This window comes from Numida meleagris, chromosome 6 (assembly GCF_002078875.1).
Source record: "Numida meleagris isolate 19003 breed g44 Domestic line chromosome 6, NumMel1.0, whole genome shotgun sequence".
In the NCBI taxonomy this organism is placed as follows: Eukaryota; Metazoa; Chordata; class Aves; order Galliformes; family Numididae; genus Numida; species Numida meleagris.
The window spans coordinates 57936491-57953630 of record NC_034414.1 but is presented as its reverse complement, the minus strand read 5'-3'; the positions used below and the strand labels follow the sequence as shown (position 1 = coordinate 57953630).

At 45.1% G+C, this 17140-nt stretch overlaps 2 protein-coding genes across 5 annotated transcripts in view; one reads left to right on the top strand and one right to left on the bottom strand.

Moving 5' to 3' along the window:
- GMFB (glia maturation factor beta) lies at positions 4582-16543 on the bottom strand. Of its 2 annotated transcripts, none has more exons than XM_021403562.1 (7): positions 16430-16543; positions 15266-15362; positions 14659-14708; positions 13668-13717; positions 12514-12596; positions 10938-11011; positions 4582-8451 (listed from the first exon to the last, which is right to left on the bottom strand). In XM_021403562.1, exons 1-7 carry the CDS (start codon positions 16430-16432, stop codon positions 8380-8382), a joined length of 429 nt encoding a protein of 142 aa, XP_021259237.1. In that variant the 5' UTR covers positions 16433-16543; the 3' UTR covers positions 4582-8379. The 2 variants fall into 2 exon arrangements, with proteins under 2 accessions (XP_021259237.1, XP_021259238.1); XM_021403563.1 differs by lacking the exon at positions 16430-16543 and adding an exon at positions 16142-16401.
- CGRRF1 (cell growth regulator with ring finger domain 1) overlaps positions 16798-17140 on the top strand; it is a 12729-nt gene continuing 12386 nt past the window's right edge. For all 3 annotated transcript variants that reach the window (XM_021403558.1, XM_021403559.1, XM_021403560.1), the window contains exon 1: positions 16798-17042. In XM_021403558.1, coding sequence (XP_021259233.1) covers positions 16939-17042 — 104 coding nt within the window. In that variant the 5' untranslated portion in view covers positions 16798-16938. The remainder of the gene's footprint in view (positions 17043-17140) is intronic.

Here is a 17140-nt window from a genome sequence, read left to right as displayed (position 1 = left end):
CTTCTTCCTTGCACAAATTATAAAAGGGGCAAGAAAAACAATACGAGGAAAACACAGCGGTGATGCGGGGATGGCCTATGGCTTTCAATGCACTTTCCTGGGCTCGCCGAGCTTAATCCTGATTGGAATCACAAGGGAAAACGTCAGTGTCTGCTCACTTCATCTTCGATCCCTTTCAGCATTTGTTCCTATCAGAGAACAGTCACGTCATCAGCCATAACGCAGCACGTTACAGCCCGGTCACCAGGAAGAGTTAACTGAGGAAAGAAGGCTGCGGCGAGTCCCAGCGAAAGTGCTTTCAGAGCGAGCTGCAAAGGAAGATGGCAGAGCAACGTGTCTGAATTCCCACGGTAGGAAGGCAGGAGTTCGCCCCGTTCTTCAGCACAGTGAGCAGCGGCTAACGCAGTGTGGCACAGGTGTCACTTTGCACATCCTTTGTGCGCCCGTGACAAGAGGCAGCAGCACAACACCTCTGCCTTCCCTTGCCCCTCGGTGCTCCAGCAGGCACCAGGAGCTGGGATGCTGGTTCAGGGCTCACGCTTTGATCAGGAGGGTGAAAAGATCTCCGAACTCGTATGTGCGCTGATTTCCTTCCCCGGGCAAACATCCCTTCCTGTTGTGACCATGAACTCATCTTTAGACGGGCTGTTTAGACTGTGCCATTGCGACCACGTCAATATTATAACAGTCATAAATTCCTCTGCATGCGAAAGTAAAGTCTCAAGAGAAACAAGAATCCCATTTAAAGCTCCATTTCAAACACGGACGCTGCCAGGCCGCAGCTCATCATGGAATCCTGGCCTGGCCTCAATCCCTCCAGCACCTCCCGTCCGATGGCAACAGTTCCCTCTCAGAAGATGCTTTGTGTTCCTCTTGCTTTGCTGAGCTCCTGTTAGTGGCTGTCTATAGAACCCAGAGCACGTGGCGTTCATCGGTGTGCGACGGGGCAAAGGGGCCGATGGTTGCTTTTCCAAACCTATTTTATAACGTGCTTCAGGATTTGGTTTCTCATGAACAAACAGAGAGGAATTTTCCCAAACGTTCTGCGTGAGTCCAGCTGCAGGATGATGTCTGAGCATCACGCTCTCAATCCTTGGCCCTGCAAAGAATTGCTTTACATTCTGATCCCAATATCAACACTGCATCTATTTCAGCTTGAATAAACAGAAGCTGAAACCCACAGGCTTAGAATTCTAACAAGGCGTTACACCTGGCACGTAATGATAACGCCCCAAAAATCCCCCTTCGTTAATTATTCCACTAATTGTTTTCGTAGCAACAGTCACCATTGGGTACGGCGTTAAGATTTGATCATGATAAAATCAGGGCAGCTTCCTCCGAGGGCAAATCCGCTCCTCCGGGTGTAACACCCTCACTGCCCTGCCCAAAGCAGGGAAGGTGCACGGAGCAGCCAGAAGATGTGGCCCGGTTAGCAGCAGCTCACACCTCCCACTGCAGCTCTGGCAGCCCCAGCAGAAGACAGGCAACACACTTGAAAATTTGGGAGGGAGAGCAAGAAATCAGCGTGGGACAAGAGGGACTTCTGCCTCCCTGCTCTCCCACAGGCATCGCGGGGGGCTCTGAGTACAGAACCCTCAGGCCCAGAATGTATTTACACACTCAGGTCACACTAAGTCGGATTTCCAAAAGCCTTCATCTACATCTGAAGTCCTTTAGAAGTCTTGCTTTTGATCTCTCTGGCTATATCCGCATTACCAAATCAGCTCAAGGCTCTGCCAGTGCTAGAAATTCAAAGCCCCTGCTTGTTCATCAGATGGAAGTGCAGCCCTGCAGTGGCTCTGGCTCAGCAGCAGCTCTCCCACCAGCACAAAGGAGCAGGCTGGGGTGGCCAGATCCCTCTCCACATCTGCTTACGGAGCCTGTAGCTTCAAGATCTTGTGACTAAACTCCAGAAAGGAGCCAGCTGCAGCATCGGCACAGGGAACGCAGACACAGAAGTTCTCTGGAAAAGGAACCTCGCCGCCAGAGGAAGCAGGCTTATGTCAGACTATCCTTGAAGCCTGGATATCTATGGGATAGAAGGTTGAGTGGACGCATCTAGTTTTCCATTCTTCCAGTGGTGCAGCTACACGATTCCTTTCGTACTTTTGAAGCAAACAACTGCACGTTCACAGTTGGAGGTGGGGTATAAACACTGCCTCCAGCTCATCCCTTGATCCAGCCGTCCGAGCTGAATTAATCACGTCCCCAAATCCACGCAGGATTTGGTGCTGTCAGAGCAGATGGCGAGGCAGGCTGCGTCTGGAGGAAGGCAGGCGCATTGTTCTTCCAATTACCCAGCAGCATTTTCCAGCGGCGGATGTTTAAACGTAAGGCGTTATTTTGACGAAATGCTAAATCTCTCCCGTCCCTTATTCCGCTCAATAAGGGCGCTGACCCCTAACGTTCTGCTCTACTTCTGCCCTCTAGGGATTAGGGAACGTATAGGATGGCTGGCGCCCCTCTCCCTTCCAACTGAACATTTTCTGCCCCACTTTCTTCCTCTGTCTCCTCATTTATTTTTTTTTTTTGCAGAAAAGGGGTGACAACAACAGATGCTGCGTGACGTGGGGATTTCAGGGCTGCCCTACGCTAATTGTAGAGCTGAGCGCTGTTGAAAACAGAAGAGAATGTAGCACGCTCCACGTAGCAGCAGGGACAGCTAACAGCACGCCTTTCCAACAGCCTCGATGGGGCTTCCCCACCGCAGCAGCAGATTTGCCATGAAAGACAGTCGTGCTGTTTTCCCAGCGTTCGCATCTGTTCTGCATTCAGTGTCTTTCTGGCTGGTAATTGCTCTCCTCTCCCCTCTGCCTCCTGCTGAGGAGCCGCTAGAGCTGTCAGAGGCATCTCAGCTGAGCTCAGTCACACTCTGCATGTGATGCCTCACTTGCCACCAACGGTGAACGATGCTAAGCGGGGGGTGTTTGCTGTCCCTGAAAGAAGGAAACACTACAAAACAGCCCAGAGGAAGCAATCCCCCCCAGTGTCACAAAACCAGCCGTGCACATTTACTACATGTATTAAAATCATCTCCTTCACTTTATGGGTCCATTAGAGAAGGACACAGAACCCAGTCAGACCAAGGCGAGGCTGCAGAAAATGCTGCAATCAAATGCTGCAGCAGACACCTGCCATCCCCACAAGACCACATAGCCTCAGTACCACCAAAAGGAACAGCAGGTAGAGAAGAAAGCTTCAAGGGGGAACAGTGGCCAAGTTTGCACAGCTGTGAATACAATTCTACATGGCAGCAGCGTCCTAACTACGAGCAGGGAATATTCACCTGTATTTCAGCATTTTCCATCGCTGCTTTCCACAAAATGAAAATGGAGTGTTAAGACAAAAATGGAGGCAGGTGATTGCTCAGCCTTATGCTTAACTGTTCAATATAAGGCTTGAACAAAGAGATGTGTTGCCCAGAGATGTGGTGGATGCCCCGTCCCTGGAGACTTTCAAGGCGAGGCTGGATCAGGCCCTGGGCAACCTGGTCTAGCTGCGATGTCCCTGTGCAGTGCAGGGGAGCTGGCCTAAATGGCCTTTAAAGGCCCCTTCCAACTGGAAGGATTCTGTGATTTTTAAGAGATCTCCTTAGCAGGCTCATCCTGGGCAAGCCATCACTTTACACAACCTGGAAGAGAAAGCACAAGTATGCTTGAATGTCACGGACAGCTTGTACTACTGCACAGAGGTTTTCCATTTTGTTCCCTATCTTTAACAAGCACTCAGCTGACCTTTCCATGTAACTATTACAAGCCAACGACCTTTGCTGAATGAAAGCAGCTGCCCTTCACGTCTCTGTATCTTTCTGCAAATCTTTTTAAGTCAGCTTTTGATTTTATTGTCTCGATAACCTAGAATTATCAGTAAGCTATCGCCACATTTTCTCATTAAGCACGCTCAATGAACAAGAGATAGCACAGGGCCACCCAAGTGACCCCCCTCCAATGCAAGAGCTTCTTATTCCCATTCTTTTCTTCCTCCTTCTCTTTACTGAGCTGTTCTTGAGAGCCATTTTTGTCCCACAGCAGCTCAGCCATCTTTCTCAGAGCTGTTGGCAACAGATTCTGTTTTTAACATACTTAGGTGACCAAGAAGCCATTCAAAAGCCAGATGTGCCAAACCTGCTGCGCATCACCTCCTTCACAGCTGTTAAATTCACCAGGGATTGCGTGCACCTGAGGAAGAAGGGGTTTATTTCTGTCATGTTTAAGCTGTGGTCCATTAATTCTGTTCTTCAGCACTGGCAGAAGCAATGACACATCAACTACTGATGCTGAATCACCGGAATTACCTCCAGCAGCTTTTTCAACAAGGTAGGAAAAAGGGGAAGAAAAATTCTAAAGAGCTGCCCTGTCCCCTTTCCTACTGCTGCCCTTGGGAATGGATGGAAAGGGGAATTCTTACACTGAGAAGAGCCTGTGAGGAAGCACACTGGATTCTAAACACCACAATACAAACTGAAAGCAAACTCTACGTTGCTGAGAGGAGGAAGGTCGTGCCTAACATTAATGACTCCCCCCTTTCAGACAGACCCATGCTCCGTGTGCTACTTCGTAATGAACACAAGGAAACAGCCCCTCTTAATTAAACATTTTATTTAAACCAATACAAGCACCATGCTTAGCAAAAAAAAGATTTGGTATAAAGTGAACATGCAATGTGAACTAGCAGAGACTAAACAGCATATGGAAGTTGTACTGGTTCCTGGTGTTTTCGTGGAACTGCCGAGTTCCCAAGACTGGCCATGAACCCCTCCCACCTTTCACCACCAGCAGCACTGGTGCCAACGCGGACAGATCACGGTGCACAAAGCCACACCGAGTCTGGATCACACAGCAAAAGCAAAGAGCCTCAATTCTCGTGTCACATTACAGCTCTATTTCTGAGCTACTGGTTGCATGTATCAGAAAGTGTGACATGAAGTTCTCCTGAGCACAGCGAAGCGAGGAATTGTCAGCACCCCTTGCTCTTGCATGTTTGACTCAGATCCCCGTTCCTGGTTTAACATTGCTTCTGGACTATTTATTTTACAGTTAAAGATACAAAAATGGAATCTTGGTACAAATGCTTAAAATGCTCCTGTGGAGAAGTGGGAAGGCGTCAACATCATCATTATTGCCTCCTCTGATAGCTCAAACCAGCATTCATGATTCTAGGAACACACTCGAACCATCAAGTATCAGCATTTACACTTTGTTAAAAAAATCTGAACGTTACAAGTCCATTTTATGGGTTACCATGCAAATTCATGCTTTAATTCAGCTTACCATCAATGAGCAGGATTACAAAGAGCTGTATCCCAGCCATCTCTTCAATATTTAAAGCAAAACGGGTTTAATTGTGGCAGAAGCTTCTCTTTATGAAAGACCTTTAACTCTTGGCCAAAGGTTTTACGGCCAACTCACCGACTCCTGAAAAATAGGAGCTCACAATGGAAAATGCTGACTCTCAGACCTTTAAGCTACAAAGGCTCCCATAGGCTGCATGATATAATTCACGTTGTTTGAACCATCTTTAGAGATCGGGAAATACAAGACAAACACGTGAGGACAGGTAACAGTAAATCCCAGTCAGAATATACTGGCCTTCTGAACACGGACACGCTTGCCTCCCACTCACCTTAAAGGAGGAGGACTAAGGAATATGCAGTTCTACAGATAAGGTGGGAAAAAAATGAAAACAAGCATTTGTGCAGAACGGATTTGGATGTAATCAACGTCTCTGTTTAACCAAGTATTAGCATTAGCTATATCCCAAGGGCCTAGGACAGCACGTGGCAGATAATTGTGCCAGAACACTGCACTGGAAACAAGAAAACAACAAACAAGCCTAGAATGGCAAACATCCTCTGTGTACTCTTTCTTCGAGCACCTGCAGCTGCTTCCTCATTGCCACAGCTCAAAGAAGGGAAGGAGCTACAGCTATGAAGCAAGGCTGTTACAAGACTAATACTGGCGGGCTGAGCAGCATCAATACCATCTTCCACAAGAACGTGGGCTTTAACACTCAATAGAACTCGTCTGCTTCCTGCAAGACTTGAAGGGCAGCACCTAAGGCAGAAATCCTTAAGTGGAAGAAGCAAGAGCACTCAAAGTGAGCGGTAAAGAACTCCAAATGAAGACTTCCACTACATGGACACAACTGTAATTAGCAGAGGTTGTTTGGCAGAAGGCGGAGCGATGCAGAGATGCAGAACCTGCTTCACTCATCTGACTGCAGCAGCTCCTTCCTTCCCCTCTGCAGAATCTCCTTTTACAGCTATTTTCATTGAGACCTGTGCAAGCAGCAGTTGGATGTTGGCAGCCCACCAGTGTACAAAATACAGTGATAAAAATCATTAATCCAGTTTTCCCACTAAAAAGGTATCAAGTTGAATGTTTCAAGTGGCAAACTTTCTTCAGCCACCCTGCACTTTAACAGGCCTTACCTCTAGCACAACACCAAGGAAACAAGACTTTTGCTGCTTCAACACTGATGCCATGGTTGACACCATTCTTCTAAAGTCAAAGTCTTACTTATACAACGTTTGTTAAAAAAAAAAAAGTGGTAGTACAGAATGATCAAGCAGTTTCATAGTCAACATTTTTTTGTCCAGGGAAGTGAAATTGGTTTTCCAGTTCACCAGAGAAATTGTATTTTAATTACAAGCATTTCCTTTCAGAACTGAAAGATCAGATTAATTGAGTCATTCTAACACGTATTTCAAAGAGCTCCTCTCAAGTCAGGCCCATATACAAATAAATGAGCAGTAATATCAAACTAAGAAGAGGTCTATCAACACCGAGGACCTCTGCAAATCAATTCCTTGTGATCTTAAAGGAATTAGTGTTAAAACCACTAACAAACATGCCTACAAACAACAAAAAAAACAGACCTTCATTTGGCAAAGGTTTCACAGCACGAAATACTGGCCTCCAAATTTAACAAGGCATTCCTCCTCACCAAGCAGATTTGTCAGGGCAGCTGTATTTCAAGGTACGTTATCAACAGGAAGCTGCTCTTACGCAGACACTTACTCAGCAGCACAACAAACACTCACGAGCAAGACAGTGAGATGCTGTCACATGAGCACTCCTTCTGCCACTGCGTTGGCTGAACACGATGTCCCACATCAGACAACTATTCTACTCGATATAAAACGGCTCTGTAAAAAGACTGGTCGTTTATAAAAGTTAAATACTATTTTCACATTAGAATCTTTACCGTCTCAAAGAGATGAACCGTAAGTAAATGAAAATCAAATCCCGTGTGCAAAAGCTTTCACCTGGAATGTAATTTTGACTAACAAGCAGTTAAGAAAATTAGAGACTGTCATTAAAATACTCAAAAAGCTACGTGTGGCCAACTTGTATAACAAAAAAGAGATATAAATCACTCAGTACCGTGAAAAGCTTTAACCTCCCAGACTCCTAGGAATAGAGTAGATGCCTGGAATTTCTAAGAAAAGGAGGTTAGCTTTTGTCTTATAGATGTCATCTGCAACACTAGGCACTAGGAAAAATGTTACTCGGATTCTTTAACAAAGTTGTTACCAAATTTATAGTAAGTGGCAGTGTAAAATTCTCAAGTCATTTTAAAGCTAACAAATGAAAGGCACAGTATTCACAGGTGTTCATATCAGAGGAAAGGAGCAAAGAGGTAAACTTCTTAACAGTGTAGTAAGTTACATATGCAAGACACCTGGTATGAGAGGAACCAGAGTTGTAATTGAGCCCTTAGTGATCTTCTAGTCCCTGTAAGACTGTGTTAGCATGAGAATTGGACAGTCAAAGCTTTGCCCTGAAAATTTAGTAAGACTGACTCAGTCAGCTGAGGAATTACTGGAATGACAAAAATTAGTTCCAAGAATTGGAGAAAGTTCACGTGGACATAACATAGCGGGATAAATGGGTAGGTTTGCTGTACAAGGATTTTGTCTGCTTAACACTAAATGCTCCTAGGGAATAGTTTGCAAAGTTGAGAGAACATCATAAATTCTGACCGTAATGACAGTACACAGTTTTTGCATATAAATGGCTAGTATAGGTCATAAGGATGCATTTGTAGCTCAGAAAGAGTTAGCATCAGCTTCCAAATTATGCCTGTATATAGCTATAAATTCAGAACTGAACTATTTTAGTCGTAGAAATATTAGTCACGAGAGTGCAAAAGGATTCCCTGCAGAGGAGTATTCCCTTTTAACAGGTACACATAAGGAAACATCTGCAAAGATTTGTTACTTCAAGGAGACAGACCTGCTATTCTTTGCACAAACTTTGCACAAGAGACGTACTGCAGGAAACAGATGTAAATACAGTGCATTTTTTAGCTGTAAGTATTCGTGTCTGGTTCCAGTATGATCAGGATGGTACATAAATACTCATTACGGAGGTTTTCTTAATGGAAGAAGCCCAGTTTCTCACGCAGCCATTCTTCGGTTAGATCTTCTGTGTTTCTGATTTCAAATACCTAAATAAAAATTGCATTGCATAAATATTTGTGCAGCTGGTACTTGAAAGGGATAAGGATACAATGCAAGCAATGTCTTGCCACATAAGTCATCTGAGCTGTAAAAGACCAGTAACCGAGAGTTTTCCTTTGCTTTCTTGAATGGATTCGTTAATATTCTAAAGTAACATCACTGGAAAACATACAAGTCTAAGTGGCAAGGGATGTTAATAGCTTGACAAGTTAAGAATTGGAGAATTCCTATTTCTAGACCTCGTTCTTGTTAAAAAAAAGTACATGAGAACAGCACATTTACAACATTTTAAAATTGCTCTGAAATGGCACTCTCATACGCAGCATACCTTAAATATCTCAGCAAGAGGACTGTCTATTGGAACAGCAGAAATGAATTTAACCTCCAGGCTGAATTAAGACCCAAGTTTAGGAAGCATGCCCCTAAGCCCCAGATACCATTGTTCTGAAGTAAACTCATAGCATCTAGCAATACATTTTCCCTAAAAGAAAGGGGCTGGGTATACTTCAGAACAGAAGGCTCACCAAGAAAAACCAGCCTAAAGCTTCGTGCAAGTCTCCAGCTTTCAACAAAGCCTTGGAACAGCAAACAAGACCAAAGTAGCCAATAAACTTCACATCCCATACGTGCAAGTGATTTAGGTTTTGAATTTTAATACCCTTGAGAGGGTAAGCTAATTCTGTATTGTCTTTGAGATGCCAACAATCGGGTCAGCTTTTCAGAAGATTCAAGCAAGTAAAATCCACAAGCCTTCAAGAACATTCTTGTAGGCAATGAAACAAGGGAAGTATTTCACTGCAATCTACTGTTCCTGTTTTGACAAGACTGAAAATAACTGATTTAGTGCTGAAATAGCTTTATCTGTCCCTCTAGCTGCATAGCTGCAGAAAGCACAGTAGGGCCAGCAGAGCAGGTGGGTTTTTGGAGGACTCACAAAGCAAGCTTCTCAGCAAACCCACTGCTTTAAAATGAGCTCCATAGTTAGTCCTTTCCTGAGCCACCTCACCATTTTAATCCTCTTCATGGAACAATTCTGGTTGTGTGTCTTTCGCCCCCCCCCCCCCCCCCATTTTCCATCTCTGATGGTTTGGGCTCTGAACACTGCCTCTCGTGTTCAGGCAGTGATACTACCAGCTAATACTGTTTGCTGCTCTGGTTCTGTTTTTGTTTTTTGGTAAAAGATGTAGGGTGAGTGGAAGAAAAATCCCATGTTCTAAGCATGAAATAGCTTACCAGAAGCCAAGCTAACATGCAAGCCACTGAGAAAAATAAGAGGACTCAAGCCCACATGCAGAAGTCATAGCAGGAACAAAAAGCATGAGCTAGAATGAATCAAGGCTCAGTGAAGGGCAAGAGTAAAGCACATCAGAAGAGAGAGGAAACAGCTTCAACTGGAGACAGGTCACGATCAGCTTCAGAAAGAAGATAATCATGGACTTTTATATCCATTCCTAGGCTTTCATTCATAAGAATTACAGACCAAATTTCTCCCATTTGGAAAGTGATAGCAACTCCAAAACAGCTAGACTGCAGGCTTTCACCTTCCCATCAGGGTCTTCACTCACTGAAATCAACTGCCCATCTCCTCTAGGAACTCTTCTCCCCTCCTGTCAAAGATACTGGAGTTCTCAAGCCTCTAAGATGGAGTTTAAAGAGGCTTAAAGAAAATAATTTCTTGGGGGCTGTACAGATGGCTTCTTCTGCTTCTCTCCTACTTACTCGTGTCAGCTTGGTCTAACTTGGAAACAGAGAGGTCCTGGTCTTTTCACAAGATACAGCCAGAAGAGGTAGAAGTTCACAGTCATCCTCCTGCCGTAATGCGTGTTTTTAATGAGATGTTAAAGGAAGACCAGAAGGGAACAGGGAAATCATTTCACGTGGTATGAAAATCCTGAAGTGACCCTTCAGTCCATTTACATTCACTGGTCAAAAGTAAAACTTTAAGAAAGCTAAGGAGGAATTTCAAAGGTCTCCAAAATGACAGTTATGTGCTTTTTTTTTTAAATGCTATTTCAGAGAACACTGTGATTTCTCCTGGTCTCAGTATTGGGGGAGACAAACACAGGGAGATTTAGGATTGTTCCGCACTTTGCACAAATGTCACACACTCTGAAAGGCAGGGCCTGTAAGCATACAAACCCAAAAAACATAAAGCAAAACTAGTCCATATGATACCAAAACTTCAGCCTGTACTTCTCTTCACTATACTAAGTCTTCACAGTTTGGACATCCATCCTACTGAAGGGTGTTTTTGTTACAGTTACTTTTTGGAATATTGTTCTTCCTGACCTCAGGAAGTTCAGAAATCCACCCCCCAAAATGCTGTCTTCGGTCTTCCTAAAACAGAACCTGTCCACTGTAATTACAAAGTCTCATAACATCCTTTTCATATGTTGGGTTCAAACAAGACACTAAACAGCTTTTGCAAACCACATTTAATGCAGAGGCAGTTACTTCAATGAATGAATTATACCTTAGTGAGTTCAGCTGTCTGTACAAGCTTGTTCTTGCTCCCAGCATACATCATCTGCTGCTCAGGCTTACATCCTGTAGTTGTGTGGAGAGAAAAAAAAAAGAGGTGGTGCTTGGTTATTTCAGCTGCTACACCTCAAAACTGTTTGTTATTTTAATTTAAATTGAAAGCTGAATTAGGCCACTTTAAATTCAGAAAAGTGACCTAGTTCTTCATATACTTCAGTATAACGTTTATATTCTTCAGTATTATCTTTTCTCATACTTGGCACTTAAAGTTGAATTAGTGGTCTCAACGTGCACCTGTATTTCTGCTCAGAAACATCAAATATTGCAGCATCCGAACTGGAAACGCAATTCAGAATGAAACAGCCATCAAAGCAGTAATTCCTGCCACTGCAGCAGCGTGCTGGTTACATTACATACAATTCTTTGCCTTCCTGCTATTTCTGGAAGATTCCCAAGTCTCTCCTAGTTCTACTCAAATCCTTATAGCATACGCATTTGAGCTAAAGTCAAACTTAGAATAAACCAAGCCAGTTGAAATTTACTATTAGAATTATACAGTTCCCTGCACAGGTAAGTTTATGTTGTGGGTTGCTATGAAACAAGCAGAGCAAGCTACTGCTCTGTAAAAACTTGGGATGATCTTAGGTTACAGTTTTTCTTCTCAAGTACTTTCTGTTCACTCACACTTCCACCTGCCCAGATCCGAGCTATGGAGCTTTCTATTCTTCTTACCTACAGCTGTGACATTCCACATCACAATGTTGTTCAGAGGCAACTGTTGCTGCCCATCACATATAGGTCTGCAAGAAAATCCTCTTAGCTTCCATCCTTTCCCTTTTATGCAGTCCTGATCCTCTCACAGCCAGACACGGCCTTCTGAGAAGGATAGGAACTGCCTCTTGCATAGTCTCTAATATCCCAAGAACAAGATGTACAGAGGTGTTCAGGAACAGAGGCAGTATGTTCCAGCCCTCTCCTCACTCATTTCCTGAAGCCAGTCTGGTCACGCTTTGAGGATTCCCCAAGATTTGAAGAGAGGCTGACAAGGCAATGTGTTATGCTAAACCCACACGAACAGATGCAGAGCACTCCAGGCTCCTGTAATTTAGAGGAAAATGTTACCGAGCGTGCCGCTGAGATCGCAGCGGGCCCGTTTAGAAAAAACACTGTTTGGACAGCTATGCAGGAAACCAACATTTCTCTTCAGCCTTCAGAAATGGAAAACAAAGCATATTTGTACCCTACTTCCTAAGTGTCTTAAATATGAACCCCAAATGCAATGAAAATCTCTAGCAAGAAGGGAGATCTGGGCAGATGGAAGTGTTGTCATTTGTCACAAGCAGGTGGTGAGGACAGAGTTAATATACTAGAGATTTCTCTCTTCCAAAAAAGGTCTCCAGACAGTGCCATAGCTTTATAGTGCCTTGATTCCAGCGCTGTCATAAATAAATTCAGCCTTACACATCAGAACCAATATTTGAGCATTAAGCACTTATTTTATCCTCTATTGCAAAGAACGTTCCCAAATTTCCAGCACATGGTAGCTGCCATTCACAATGTTCACTCACCGACAGGACTGGAGAAGATAAAGCACAACGGATAAGAAACTCTTCCATCTTCATGCTGATACTTGTAACTATACACAATAAATGTTTTTTCTGAGGTTAAAGAAACTGAGAAACCAATTGTTTTGTGAAGATATAATCACCAATTATCAGAGCTTGACACAGGCACACAGAAGTCATGTGTTCTAGGAGAAGCCTCAAATTTGCAAAGTACTCTGCCTCTTACTTTCACTTCCATATTTGACTTTCAGAACTGATCCTGCCCATTTTTACCAACCCCTACAGCAGCCAGAGGGCAAAGGTTGTCTCTTTACAGCTGTCGAATGTCAGACAGCTAAAACACCCTCTTCATTGCAAAGACTCCTCCTCCAGTTTCGTAAGATTTCCCACACCCATGGATGTCTTGTTCCTGGCCTGATGAAAACCACATCCCTCCAGCACAGACCAAGCACTTCATTTCAGGTGTTCTATGGAATTTGAACTCCTGATTTAGAGCCTCCTACTGCACTATGGTCATGGAAGTAGAGCTTCAGAATGGCACCTGGAACATTGCCAGCCAGCTTTGGAGGATACTGGAAACAGATTTTCATCAACTGTACCTTAAATACCCCTCTTATTTTGTACAGTTAGAAAGAACCTACTTCCCTCTGCCAACTCACTTCCTTTCTTCTTTTTCCCCTTCCCTCTTTCAGCACAGGGATTCTTCCCTACATCATGTACCTAAAGTGCTCCCAGCAGTAGTAACTACAGCAAAACAGCAAGAGGCACACACTAGGAAAGCACCAAAACAGATCCAAAGCTACATGGACAGATTTCTGTATTCACAAGTAGCAACATGCAAAACTGGTGCATTTCACTTGCTTCTTGACATTAAAAGCAGCAAGGCTTCACTTCCTGAAATGTTACAGGGTATAGCTTAAAAGGAAATAAAGCCTTGGGAAAGGCCTAACCATATCAGTCACTGTTTTAAACCTTTAAGAACTGGGGCAATCATTCCGTGCATCACGAGAACTGATCCCTAAGATGCCTCACAAATCAAATATTACTGAACTCTCACTGCAGGCAAGCATTAGCCTAAAAAGGTGAAGTTCAACTTTAAACATTTGAACAGCTTCCAGGAGTGACTAAGACAAATGCCAGAAGCACAAGAAGGATATCGAGGTTGTCTCTCAGGCAGCTCATCTTTTAGCTCATCTGGAGAAATACCCTGGTAACATTAAACACAAGAAACATTTGAACAAATGAACTTGCACTTCAAGGTATACTACGAAGGCTAAAGCAGAATAGTGGGATGGTGAAACACCTGCAAGTCAGATACACATCTTCAGTTTAACTGATAACGATCTCTCACACAAATTACTGGAACAGTTTAGGAAAGCTTGTCTGCTAATAGATTTCTATGACTTTGAGTTAATGTTAGTGCGAATAATCATCCCTAGTTTAGACACAACGAGTTGTGAAAACACTTTGGCTCTAGCTGGAAAAGCTGGCAGCTACCATGCTTCTCTAACTCTAGCGCTAAACAGAAGTAAGCAAGCACATCCAAATAAGTATCTGTTACAAATCAGCTACATAAAAGGTGCTCTTGAGAAATTGCTCCTTGAGCAATGAGTCCCCATTCCACTCAAACACTTATGTTAGCTGCTACATTCTAGGGAATAAGAGCTATGGGTAATGCTCAAATCCCTTGGAAGGATTTAATTTTGCCCTGCGTACCATTAAGAAATACTACAAGGTGGCTTACTATGCCATCTATCAAATTTAGGATCTGCAAAGGACTAGCAGTCCTAGCTTCTAATTGACAGCAGATCAATTCACAGACACATATGCAGAACTACACGGAAATGCTGCAGAGATCTCTTTGAGAAGCCAGCAGGTGCCAAAGATGCCTTTTACATACAGAGCTGTATCATAACAGCTTTAAATTAACTTATCTTTTGTGCCATTAATTAGTTGCCTCAATTGCTTCTGCGTAGTTCCACTATTAATAGCGCTGTGCTTTACATGCAGAGTGTCCATGCATTTAAATAAGCTCATGACCCAAATTAGATTAAGAGTTTGATAACAATTTGAAACTAAGGCAGTACCTTAGAGACAACAATACATTGCAGGCTGAAGATACTCTTATTTACAATGCATTTAACAAACCTCATGCTCCTCATCCAGTACCACCAACTGCTTATCCTTGTCGATTTTCACTGCAAATCAAAATAAAACACAGATCAGCTTTCAGCTGTTTTACACAACGTACGCATAAAGCTTTTTAACATCACCTCACAAATACATTCCTCACCCTTCCATTCTGTTTCTTCAGTCCCTACCCCACAGTTGCACAAAACCCCTGAAGTCAGAAGTCATACAGAGTCTGAGGGCTGTTCACAGCAACATGCCTTTTTCAAATTTCAAAGACAAGGGTCAAAATAGCATGCTTAAAAGCTATAAAATTTACCAACTTGAAGCGACCGTGCCATGACTCGCTTTTGCTATCGTTTTAAAACCAGCCATGAACTCTGAGCCACAATCAACCACAAAAATCTCTACCAAGGGCAGATGAAGTCAAGCCTCGTATCATTAAAACTGTATTTCTCTAACTGTTAATGTTACAGGCAGAACAGGAGGTACTCAAATTCATGGAAGACGTGGTCTCTTGGATCACACCTACCTGTTCCAGCAACAAAATTAAGTGGGGAGAAAGGGAGGAGAGGATATTCCCCACAGGACCTTGGGATTATTGCCAGCCGTGTTTTAAACTTACTTATAATGGCAGCATTGTTGGTTTCCTTACGGAACCGGAATTTTCGCAGTTTCTCCACCAGGTCTTCAGCAACATCACAAACCACCAGAGATTCACTCTGCAGAGGGAATTGCAGAGGAGAGGAACAGATGAGGGAAGTCTTTTTAGTACAAGAGATGCCCCCACATCAGGCATATGTGCCCCTGAACTCTTACGAAGTGGGACTGCTTATCAGAAATTATCACAGCATGCATATAAACTAGGAAAACAACGGGTGAAAGCAGGTTTTAAGAAGAAAAACACAGCGATCTGTCCTGCCAACAGTTAACTATAAACGCGTTACATTACATTCTTGAAGCAAGATTACTTTCATTTATTGTTATCAAGGATTTCTTTTCCCCACAATATAGCCCTTTAAAAGGAAAGAGGTGCTACTTCAAGACTCGCCAAACAAACTATATGGGAATAATACAGCGGCACGAGCGGAACAATCGAAGCATTGAAAGCAACAGGAGCTATCACTGGCATTTTGGAAGCCGGAGCTTTCAGCAGAAGCACCCAGATGCCATATGAGTCATCAGGCTGAAGATGGGGAAGGAAGCGGTGGTGTCACCAGCAGGTTGCCTTCCCTGACACACGCAGGTTTTTTTTGCACGCTACCAAGCCAACCACTGCCACTTCCTGAGCAATGCTGCACACGCACGCAGCCCGCCTCCCCCCAGCACACCTCGCAAGAGCCACCAGCTCCACCTTGCCCGTTATTTGCCAATTCCTAACGTTTTCCTGCCAGAACAGCTGCATTTCCAAGCTTCTTTAGGAAAAAAAAAAAAAAAAAAAGAGGAAATCACAGGCTCTGCTGTCACAGGGCTCCTCCAACTGCAAGCACTGTGTGCGTACCATTCGTCCCCGTGCTCGTTTCTCCTCAGCTTAAAGGATTTCTCCAGGCTCCCTCCGGCCCACAGACACCACGGACCCCGCTCATCCCCTCAGGAGCAGCACCTCAGCGCCGAAGCCGCGCTCCGTACCCAACGCCCTTCTCAGAACGGAGCGTTTTCCCCACTCCTAGCTAAGGCTAAACCCAAACCCGTCGGGACAAGGTGCGCTTACACAAACCTCGCTCCCCCCTCAGAGTTCAGTTCTGCCTCGCCCATCCCCCCTCCCTCAGGCAGCGCGAGCGCCTCTCACCATCTTGAGCGCGCGCGCCAACAACACAACCGTCCGCGCCGCCGCCCCACCGCCTCCTCACTGGGCTGCCCTCCCTACTGCGCCTGCGCCAAGAAGACCCCGTCTCTCCCCCCTCCCCGCTCCTCCCTCTCAGCCAATCAGCGTCGTCGTCGCGGCTGGGCGGGAACCGGCAGCCGCCTACGGGAAGCGGGAAGGTTCAAGGCCCACGGCGAGCGGAGCCGCAGGGGGAAGAGAGAAGGAAAGGGAAAGGGCAGGGGCGCGTGCCGTGCAGCCACGTGACGCCCCCTCCTCGTGCCGCGCCCCGTTGCCATGGCGCCGAGTCCCCGCCCGCCGCGCGGTGTCGTGGTAACGAGGAGTTCCCTCAAGAGAAGAGGCTAAGCTCAGGGCAGCGGCTTCACTCTGCCGCCGCGCATGCGCCCGAGTTTTGCGCATGCGCCTTGCGCAGCAGCCGGCCGGCGGGCTGTGTGGTGAGGTGGGTGGTTCGGCTCGGCTGTCTGCCTGCCGCCCCTATGGCTGCTGTGTTTCTCGTCACGCTCTACGAATACTCACCGCTTTTCTACATCACGGTGGTGTTCGTCTGCTTCCTCGTCACCAGCGGGCTGGTGCTGGGCTGGTGAGTGCGGCGGGGGGCTGGTCCTGCCCGTGGAGGCTGGTGTGGGGGCCGTGGGCCTGGGCTGCGGTATTGGGGAGGGGGAAACTGGAAGCTGCTCC